General features: G+C 40.3%; 1 protein-coding gene across 3 annotated transcripts; it reads right to left on the bottom strand.

The window, feature by feature from the left end:
- Window positions 1-256: 256 nt before the first annotated feature.
- On the bottom strand, window positions 257-10,030 carry gprc5bb (G protein-coupled receptor, class C, group 5, member Bb). 3 transcript variants are annotated; one of them, XM_044027359.1, is made up of 5 exons: window positions 8,792-10,030; window positions 7,046-8,147; window positions 2,621-2,733; window positions 2,492-2,532; window positions 257-2,255 (listed from the first exon to the last, which is right to left on the bottom strand). In XM_044027359.1, coding segments are annotated over exons 2-5 (1,257 nt in total). In that variant the 5' UTR covers window positions 8,792-10,030; the 3' UTR covers window positions 257-2,254. The 3 variants fall into 3 exon arrangements, with proteins under 3 accessions (XP_043883294.1, XP_043883292.1, XP_043883293.1); XM_044027357.1 differs by having other exon boundaries at window positions 257-2,532; window positions 8,792-9,264; window positions 9,341-10,030; XM_044027358.1 differs by having other exon boundaries at window positions 257-2,532; window positions 8,792-9,264; window positions 9,351-10,030.
- Between the last annotated feature and the right edge of the window lie 980 nt (window positions 10,031-11,010).

Genomic DNA, 11,010 nt, shown 5'->3' with positions numbered 1-11,010 from the left:
CAGTTAGACAGATTCTCTTGCAATATATTAATTATCACAGAATTGTTGTATCATGATATTATTGGTATCATGGACCATGTATCGTAACATGGGCAACCCTGTGATCCCCACCCCTTATACCTAAACTGTGTGTGTGTTATTTACACATCGGCGAGTGTATAACTGCAGTAATATCCACAGTAAAGTTGGTTCACTTGTGTCATGACAAAGAAAAGGAAGCTAAAGGCAAATCACGTCAATGACCAGACAATAACAATGACTTGTGCACTGATGTATTAACCACTTTGTGCAAATCACATCACAGACATTCATGTTACGCTGCCATAAAACAGTGACAGTGCTTCATCATAACGAACCTCTCAAAAAAGAAAACGCGAGTGCTTCTTCACATTTACATGAGTAAAATCTGATCACATAAAAACTATGTGACTAAAATATCTTTTTTTTAATCGTACAATATCAGAGCACACACCTGTACACATACAGTACACAAGGATGTCAACAGCTTAGATATTTAGTAATATAAGGGATGTTTAACGACAGCAACTTTGCAGGTTCATAATAAAAACAGTACACATGAAATGTTACCAGTTTAAGTCACAGTAATGTCATGTCGTGTTGTCTCTGTGTTCAATTGAGCTTTTTTAAATGGAGCAGAAACTGAATCCCAGAACACATGAGATAGGACCAATGAAATATGAACGAAAACACTCTGAAACTGGTTGACAAAACAACTCACCATATTAAATCATGTTACCCAGCCGACATGTCGTGTTTCATGACCTTCCCCTGTGGATGGGATTTGCCCAATTCTCACGGAACTGTAGATGCTTGGAGTGCTATTATTAAGCTTATAAGTTTAAATTTACTTTGCTTTAGTTTCTTAAATATCAAAGCTGAAGTCTGTGGAAAAAAGGAAGACTTTCTTTCTCAAAATAAACCTGAGGAGCTACAAACATCTTGTAACAAGTAACACGCCGTCTACCCGCAGGTTTGGCTCGAGCTGGTGCGGAAAGTCCAACACCACCATTAGCATTTCTATAGTGGTGCTTACGACTCATCATGCCACTGTGATTACTCCACATACAAATTATATTAAACCCTCAAATTAAAAGGACGAACCTGGAAACGACCAGTAAATGTGGTCAATTCAAAATTGCCATCTGCCGGGGTCGCAAGATTGTTTTGTCAACTGTTGTTTCCAGTGTCAAGAATCAGCTTTGAAAATGTTAATTTCCTTCAATATGAGTATCAAAATTCTATAAAACACTTAAAAAACATTCATATTTTGACAAAAGATATTGCCTTTACACTGCACTTGTACATGCACCTTAAAGATCCAGTGTGTAATGTGGCGGGGTTTATTGGCAGACATGTAATATACTGCCCATAAGTATCTTGATATAAGTGTATATTAATGAGTTTATTTTGTTTTTGTAGCATTCGAATACGCCTTTTATATGCACTCTTGCTTTAAACCAGCCAGAGTGTGCGTTTTGCATTGTGAAGCGGAAGCTCACTGCTCAAATGACGACCAACTAAAGAACCATTTGATGTCGGTAATTCTTACACACTGCACTTTTAAACCCCAAATATCACAATGTCCAGAGAAGATCAGCGATCATAAAGTGCAAAATCACAATCCCCAACAGTCGACCACATACTGCAGAGACGCTATTGTATTTCATGGCTTTTTATAATCACACGCTTATTAAAAACTGGTTGTCCCTTAAACTTGTTGCTCTCCCTTTAAATGTACACGAGCTCTGTCAAATACACAGCATTTATCAAAACACACGGTAGAATCTGCCAAGCACTGCAGCAGTATTGATAATGAAATGAGATGTGGAGAGAAAAACACCACCATTGAAGTCCTTTGGGGCTTTTTTAGCCAGAAAAAAAACGATGCCAAGCAAGCGTTGTGGGTGTATAATTTACATAAACAGCCAAAGGGTTCACTTGTGTATTGATATTAAACAGAAAGTGGAGGGAGTTGAGTTTTCACAGAACAAACATCAGTGATGGTGATCAGGCAGCATTGATATACTGCTGCTTCAGAACAATGAAATCATCCTTACATGTAGATTCTGTCGCACTGACACACTGGCATCTGCTCTGTGCTTTATATATAACGTCAGTAGCTCTCCTTGTACACTTGTTACCAGCGTATTTACACACATTAAAATCCCTAAAGGCTGTCAAAATGTGGAAGCTGCATCGCCTTCTCTTCCCTCGCTTGTGATTTCATGTCCAGTCTGTTGATAAAGAGGCATTTAAGAAATGTCAGCAAAAAATACTATTACATACTGTTTTTTAAAATGTCAAAGTCAAACACTTGTGCAGAAACGCAAACACACTGAACATATTTAAACTCCGGTCAAATCCCGTCAGAGGGATTTCTCTGATTGTAACATTTCTGTCTCTGTGTTAGAAAACATAAAATTCCTTTTTTATCACAAATGTAACCTCTTGAAGTCTAGTCCCATTTTACCATAACCGGCGTCCGGTGTAGTTAATTGGGGCTGTGGGCATCTACAGGAGAGAAACAGAAGTGCAGTATTAGTCGATGGACAGCAAATGAGTGATAAAAAAACAGAGTGAGTATTATTGCTACACTGACTGTGCCACCGTTCATGACCAGAGCCATCTCAGTGGGTTGGTAGACGTGACCTCTGAATGCGATGCCTGGACGCATGCTCCCGTGGCTGCTGTGGTACGTTCCGCTCCGAAGAGCTGGAAGAAGAAACGTGGAAAAACAGGCAAGTTACAGGTGTCATGTCAACAAGAGTCTCTCACTGTAACACTGAGATGTCCATATCAAGGAGTAACTCTGACGCCCGTCACAGTCAAATGAACCCTCTAACACCCAGCGTATCGCAGGCGATGCGTTTGCGCAAGTGCATTTTGAAATACCGTAATTACGCGACGGTTTCTGAAAGCCGAGGACATTATTATGTTAATTTCACAGGCGCTGTTGCAGGAAGCAAGAAAATCAGCGTCTTTGTCGCCAAAGAGGAGAGAGTTGTAAAATCGCCTGTACATAGTTTCCATTTTTTTGGCTAGTTATTGGCCAGTTATATGAGACAAAGACTCAAACAAATGCTATTTTAAACATGTTTTATACTGTACAACTACAGTGTTTTTTTCTCAATAAAACTTCTTCATTCTAAATTGTTAATACACTATTTTAACATGCAGTACACTGTACTTAACTGCCAGATAGTAACAGTTATTCTGGAAAAATGGGCAAAAGCATCTTCTCACGGGTCATTTTCTGGCCCTTTTATGGTTAAAATAAGCAAAAAGAGAAGTCCAGACAGACATTTTGAGGCTTAGGTGTTAAAGGGTTAAAGCCGTAGTGCATAACGTAACATTAAAGCGTGTCTAAAGCAAAAGCAGTTTCTCCTTTTCTACATTATGTATTTGAGAATATGGCGGCTGAGAATAAATGTTGAGTAAACAGTTGAGTAAATAACTATGGAGCAAAGACTGAAAACAGGTTCTCTCTGATGTTCAGGTCAGGACTTTTTTAGGCGTGTCTAAACATATGGCTTGATGATGCACTGGAGCCATAGATACCATAACTCCTACTCAAACAATATGATGTAATGTTATTAAAAACCCTCGGCACAAGAAAACTTGCTCATCTGTTGGTTAATTCAGGGCAACGTCGGTTTCCTCCACATAAGAGCAAAACATGGAGCTGCACCAAATCCTATTGTTTTATGTGAACATACGACACATGTGCACTGCAACAATGGGCTCAGCCATTTCTCCTGGCTGTCGCTCTACATGTGCACATGTTTCGCTTTTGTTTACCCACAATGCCCCGTGTTGTAGTCCGCTTCCTGCATTTGGTTAACTTGAAGCCAACCGAGGGATTGGGTACTTTTAACGCTGTACTTTTGATATCCTTTAGACTCCCCATTACCCTTGTTAGGGGTGGGGTGGCTCAGTGGTTAAGACCGGTACCCCTGTGTGCAGAGACATCATGGTCACAAGGTCACAAGTTCAACTCCACCCCTGGCAGGTTATACTCAATTCCCTTGTAAGTCGCTTTGGATAAAAGCGTCTGCTAAATGATATGTAAAGTAATGTTAGCTTGCTGTCAGCTTTGTTTCATTGTGCATAGAGTTCTCACACACACACACACACAACCGAACAAAAGCACATTACTTTGGATGAGTTGTGGAAATGATGGTTACGTAACTGTGGGAGCACGTCTACAGCCTGGATCAACATGTACACGAAGGTAGGTGTCTGGTATGCAAAGTTTGAAGGACGTGTCACAGGAACGCTTTACATTATAGTGCAGTACCATTATAATAATAATAGTGAGAGTGTGCTTAAAGTTATGCCAAATAATACCATCTGACTACTAACTAATAGTAATCACCAAGTAATAGCTTGGTAACAGTCTTGTATTATAGCAAAAATACAAATACTTTGCTACTGTACTTAAGTACAAAATGTACATATCTGTACTTTACTTTGTTATTTATATTTCTAGCAACTTTTACCTTTACTTACATTACTGAACTGTCTTTGTTACTCGTTACTACCAAATAAAATCAGAAGAAGAAGAGTTGGTAATGGTCGCTAATCACAAAAAGCTTTTCTAGGCTTGATGAGCTGCTTTACACTACAGTTTTCACACATTCACCCATTCACACGCTTCAACATGGGGTTAAGTGTCTTGCTCAAGGACACTTATAGACTAGCAGAGGCAGGAATTGAGCCCACAACCTTCCAGTTGAAAGACAACTCGCCCTACCACTGAGCAACCATGGCTCAACCCAACTTCTCACTTATTAAAATACTTTTACATTCAAAAAATTACTTTTGATACTTAAGTACAGTAACTGTTAAGGCTTTACTTAAGTAATATTATTAAAAAAAAGTGACTTTAACTTCTATCAAAATCTTATCCTTTATACAAGACTGCTGGGTAATAACAACAGAAAATATGTGCGTCTTTGAGAGAGAGACGCACAAAAGGAAGGATGAATATCAACTTAATAATATAAAACATTCATTCTCAAACATTTTTATTTAAAGACGCTATCATCATTCTTACTACCAGGCTGGAAATAGTATTAGAAATAAGATGATGTTTCCATAATATGACTTTGCTGTTACAAATGATCACCATTTCATCATTGTACTGCTAATGTGAAGTGTTACACATGTGAGGTGCAGTGTGCCACTGTGCCATAAGGGGAAAGTATAATCAGCACATTCCATTTTCCCTTTATCTTCAAAGAGTGAGATGCATAAGCCACTGTAAGCTTCACAAAAATGCAGACATGTAAATAATTCAACTTTCAACATTTGTAAGATGATTGTTTCTCTGTTTAGTTAATATTTTTTTGTTAAAGCCAGGGAATAAATGGGAATAATATTCTCATTTTTCATCTCATTTTGACGGTGCTGGCCTGGCAAGCCTTCCAGTTTATTATACTAACACATTACTCAGTGTATCTCGACAGGGAGGATTAAACGCTGCATCTTCCACCGGGGCAAGTAACAGATGACGCCGTCGTTCCCCCCAACAAATAAATCCCCCTGAGGTTTAGTCACATGGCTTTTCTCTCTGACTCCTCTGTCACAGCGACAAATGTCAGTCTCCTGAAGTCTACTATGTTGGAGAACACTCTTCATAATTATAATATATATATATACACATATATATATATATATACATATATATATACACACATACATATATATACATATACATATATGTATACATATACATATATACACATATACATATATATACATATACATATATATACATATACATACATATACACATATACATATATATACATATATACACATATACATATATATAAATATACATATATACACATACATATATATAAATATACATATATACACATACATATATATAAATATACATATATATACACACATACATATATACACATACATATTTATACATATATACATATACATATATACATATACACATATATATACACATACATATATACATATATATATATATATATATATATATATATATATACATACATACATACATACATATATATATATATATATGTACATGCGTCCTTTCTGACGCCATTACTCTTTGTTTGTCCCAGTTACTCATAGTTTAGCATCTTGGCCTCCATTAAATCTGGAGAGCAGTCAAATTGAAATGACTCATAAATCTCCCCGTGAAAAGGCCCATTGGATAATCAGGCATTTTTATAAGGCTTTAACTGGATTTGGGATTGTGTACAAATGTGAGTTACACAACACATATGTGTATATGGATGTGAATCCACTGCAGACACAGTGTAGCATTGAAATCACATTCATTTTACAATTTGTTTTTCGTCTTAATCAACAATAAACGTTATTTGAATGTAATGCAAGATAATTGTATTTACAAGGTGTGACATACATTTTATGTATAATTTACATATAATGTGTATATTATGAATATAATTTCATTATAATTGAATATTAAATGCCATGAAATGAAGCAAATGTTTTAATTTTATACTCACCTCTGCATTTCTGTGTACACGTGAATGAAACGCTTTTGTTGTGGAGGAGAAAAATCTTTATACCGTCATTTTTCTCATGTATACTTTTGTACCTTCCTTCCCCAGCTCGACACACAGTCATGCACAGATTTCGGTAAGGAGTCACTGTGACGTCCATTTTAGTCAGTTGCCTAGCAATGTTGCTCTTATGACTTTCTCTAACACTCAAAATACCAATATTAATTTCTAGCTGACAATATCTTCCTACCACACACGCACACACACACACACACACACACAGCTATTCTTCTTAGGACACTGCACTGACTTCCAGAATTATCCCTAACCTTAATCATAACCAGTTACTGCATAACCCTTACCTTAACCTAAACCTCGGTAATGAGGTTCTGCCTCATTAGGACCTGGTTTTGGTCTCTGTGAGGACTACTGGTCCTGACAAGGTCCTAAAGAGGTAAGAAAATACAAACACACACATCCTCACACACAACACATAGACCTACTTGCACTGTGATCCTCCATAGAAAAGGTTTGATTTTCAGGGAAGGGTCGGTGAGCATGTGCAGGTAGCTCCTCTCCAAAAGGTGCTGCAGGTGACGTGTGGCTCGAGTTGAAGAAATCTTGTGCATTGTTGGACTGTGGAGCATTTCGAAGGCATAGGTGCGTCTCGGGAATAGCATGGAACAGCAGCAGAATCCAGCCCTGAATAACCAAGGCCACCGCCAGCGCAGGCTCATCCAAGACTTTAAGATCCTTCTTCCCTTCTCCTCCTAACCTTTCTCCTTTCCCCTTTACCTTCATCATTTGGCTGCCATACAGATAAAAGCCAAGCCAGGCCACCCACAGCAGCGCTGATGCCAGACTGGACAGGAAGAGCCAGACGGCATTGCACTTCCATTTCCGTTTTTCACTTTCTCCTTCTCTGTCTTCCTCACCTCCTTGTGCCACCAATTCTCCTCCACAGAGCACCACGCCCAGGGAGAGCCCCATGGCTATGAGGAGGAGCCCAAGGGTGTAGCTGCAAGTCAGAGCAAAGTCCAAAGGTGGATATTCACAGGCTGGGTGACCCTCCCTGACCACAGTCAGCAGGACCCATTCAGCAGAGATGATGCCCTGAACCAAGGCCAAGGCCAGGCCAAGTGCAGCCAGAGAGCTGCCTGATGGGCTTGTCTTACCAGCCACCAGCCTCCTGAGCCTCACACCCTGCACTAGCAAGCTGGAGAAGCAGAGGGCAAAGAGGGGCCCCCAGAAGGCCCTGCGGACCACACAGAGTGCCTGGGTCTTCCCTACCAGGAAAGCCAAAGAAACAGAGAAAAGGCCGAGGAGCGTGCCAAGGAGCAGGAGAAGAGGGCCTACGCTGGAGCGCCTGGCGGGGTCAGACATGGAGCGAAGCTTGGCGAGCAGGAGCCCGACGAGTACCAGAGAGGTGACACCACCACTGCAAGCCACGGCCTCCAGAACCACACCCCAGACCGACTCCAGGTCACACAGCACTCTGTACGGAGGGTCCACATCCACGCCGCATCCCCGAGGAGGAGGAGAAGGATGCGATAAACCACTGCCAATCAGTGACAGGAGGCAGATGATTACAGGAGTCACGGCCATCTTAGAAAAAGGAGAGAAAAACATGAGACACACAGACTCAGAGAGGAGTGAAGCAGATAAAGAGAGGCAAAGGTAGAAAGGAGGAGTGAAAACATCCACAGAGGAGGGAGGCAGGCTGTGCTTGATACACACTATACTACTGTGGAAACAGTATGTAATATTTTAACATCAAATGAACCTGATGTATGAATCAAACATTCAAATGTTTCTCTCGCTTTAAAAATACTCACAAGCACACACACACACACACAAATGTATTCACAAGCACAGAGCACAACTGCTTTTAGCACTGGCCAATGGTTTCCATGGGAACGGGAAACAGCGTGGGCTGACTACATTGCATACTGGGCTTTTGAGAAGACGAGTTTCAGTCCCCGAAAGCACAGACAAACACAGGACTGCACACACACACACAAACACACACACGCACACATATTGACATAATTCATTACCCAGCCCTAAGATAAACAAAATGTAACCATGACTCTAATATTAGCAACATAAACAAATAAGTGTGTGAATCCGTGTCCCCAAATTAAATCTTTGTCCTCACTGTATGTACAGAAGTGAATACACACAAGTATACAACGAATATCACAATAACAATGGCTTCTCTTTTTTTTTTCTTTTTTTTTCAAACTTACCTCACACAGATTCTTTTAACTTGATTCTTTGGTTATTAGGAGAGAGGCATCATGAGAGGCATGGTAATTGTCCAGTCTTCATCACCACTTCAAGTTGTTAAAGTACTGTTGTGAATACAGCTGACGAATTCCTCGGAGAGCCGAAACAAAACAGAGTCCATTTTGCCTTTGGAAATGTCTCTTATGAAGCCCTTTGTGCTCCCGACTCCCCCTGTTTTGGAGTAGAAAATAACACACTTAGAGAGACCAGTGATGTCCTGCTGCTCCAGTAACGCGTCCGGCTGCTCTGAGAAGAATCCACAATTGTGATGCTTGCCTTGATACTTCTCACACCCACATGGTCAAGTATATCTTCTGTCTCTGTGTCTCTGCCCTCGCTCACTCCCTCTGTCCTCCTCTTTCTATTCATTCTGTCTTCATGGCAGCGTTTCTGTCGCCCTGCTTCACGCTGAATCTGTGGAGGCGTCACCTGTCTAACGAGGAGGGAAAAAAGGCAAATAGGTACAGTATATAATTGGAGCAATGCACTGCAGATCCCACATTAGTCACCCATTTTCACATCTCGGTGTTGCTTCCTGCCTTCACGCTCCCACGTCTTCCCCATGCTGCTTATGCAATTCTTCCTCGCACCCAGAGCTGTATAGGTCATGAGGATTCATCGTTAACCACCAGACGAGGCTGAAGAAGTTCCCTCTCTAGAATGGTGTGTAATGAAGATGGGATTTAGACAGAGAGTGACAGCTGGTCACCGCAAACACAGGTGAGCCTTTTGGCCACGTGGCCTTCCTACTTGAGGCCGTTACATCATGCCCTTGAAGAGATGATTCAGCCAAAACAAAAAATCCTTTTACAGAGGAGTAACGTGGTCATGCTGAGTGGGAGAGAGACAAAAACATGACCCACAGCAACACTAGTCCATGACTGATGCTGACAAACTGTATAGGAGGTGAACATGGCTGCACCCTGGAGAGGCAGGCTTCCAACTGGAGACAACACAGAACCCAAGATCGTGGTGAGGATGGAGTGTGTTCGTTGGTGCAGCATTTCACTGCAGGATTTGTGAGTTTGGCGGACAATACGTCTCATAATCTCAAGACCAAACAGGGACAAGCTAAGGCTGTCACACAACATGCTCGTCAGATCAGGCACGACAGTTGATAATGTAGTAATAATAATAATGGTAATCTTTATTTATGTAGCACCCCTCAACAGGGTTAGACAGTGCTTCACAAATAAAAACACTCACACACCTATGGTCGATTTAAAGTGTCCAGTTTACCTAATCCCCAAATCTGCATGTTTTTGGACTGTGGGAGGAAATGGGAGAACCCAGAGAACCCCCACACACACACACACACACGGGGAGAACATCCAAACTCCATGCAGAACCTGGGTTAAAATAAAAACTAACTCACAGAAATAGTAATTAAAGAATAAAAAGAGTGAAAACATACAAAAAAAACATGAGCAAAAAATAATAAAAGCTATAAGAATGTCCAGAGTCTCATGGGCTCTCGATTCGAAGCTAAATCAAATATCAAAATGAAAACAGTATAGTTTTAAACCAAAGATTCCCAGCTAAAGTGAAAGAGTCGCCTATAGTGAGAAGACAGGGAAACCTGAATCAGCTGTCATTACCATAAATTGCATTGCAATGATTTCGCATAGGAATAAGGTTGATTTAAGGCCCTGGAATACACCCACATCCATCCATAGCTGGCAATCTGCTGAGCCAGTCAAGACAGACGTGATGTTATGTAAGCAGCAGAGGAGATAGCAGAGGAATGGGCTGAGGGAGGAATGGAGGAATGAATGAATGAATGAATGAATGAACGACAAAAGCTGTCATTTCAAATGCACAGGCTTCACTTACAGTATAATATGTTCTTGTTTGCATTAACAACATTTTCAGGATTCACAAAATGAATGTGTGAAATAATCACTTCACTGATTCACTCTATCATAAATGGCATAAATGAAATACCTTTTGTTTGATAGTATCTGCTTAGATTAGATGGTAAATTGTAACCAGAGTAGTTAGATACAGCGTTTACCAGACTTTCTCTGCTGGTTGCTAGGTAACCAGTGGATACTTCAGGAAGTTTCAGGCCCCATGAGCTATTTCCAGTCTTTATGCTAAGATGCTATAGTGGCTTGTTGCCTCCTAGTACATAAACATGATAAGCAGTATGATAAAAGTTTACAATATCTTTTAAAAA

Source organism: Solea senegalensis, linkage group LG6 (genome assembly GCF_019176455.1).
Source record: "Solea senegalensis isolate Sse05_10M linkage group LG6, IFAPA_SoseM_1, whole genome shotgun sequence".
NCBI classification, from domain to species: Eukaryota; Metazoa; Chordata; class Actinopteri; order Pleuronectiformes; family Soleidae; genus Solea; species Solea senegalensis.
The sequence above is the reverse complement of the archived record's forward strand: the minus strand, read 5'-3'. Positions and strand labels throughout refer to the sequence as shown.

Excerpts from the sequence above, each read along its gene's own strand:
- gprc5bb (XM_044027357.1), bottom strand. The coding sequence starts at position 8,147 with ATGGCCGTGACTCCTGTAATCATCTGCCTCCTGTCACTGATTGGCAGT. Across the intron at positions 2,734-7,045 it reads TATGGAGGATCACAGTGCAA|CTCTTCGGAGCGGAACGTAC; the intron begins GTAGGTCTATGT and ends TTCTTCTTCCAG. Across the intron at positions 2,533-2,620 it reads TGGTCATGAACGGTGGCACA|ATGCCCACAGCCCCAATTAA; the intron begins GTCAGTGTAGCA and ends TCTCTCCTGTAG.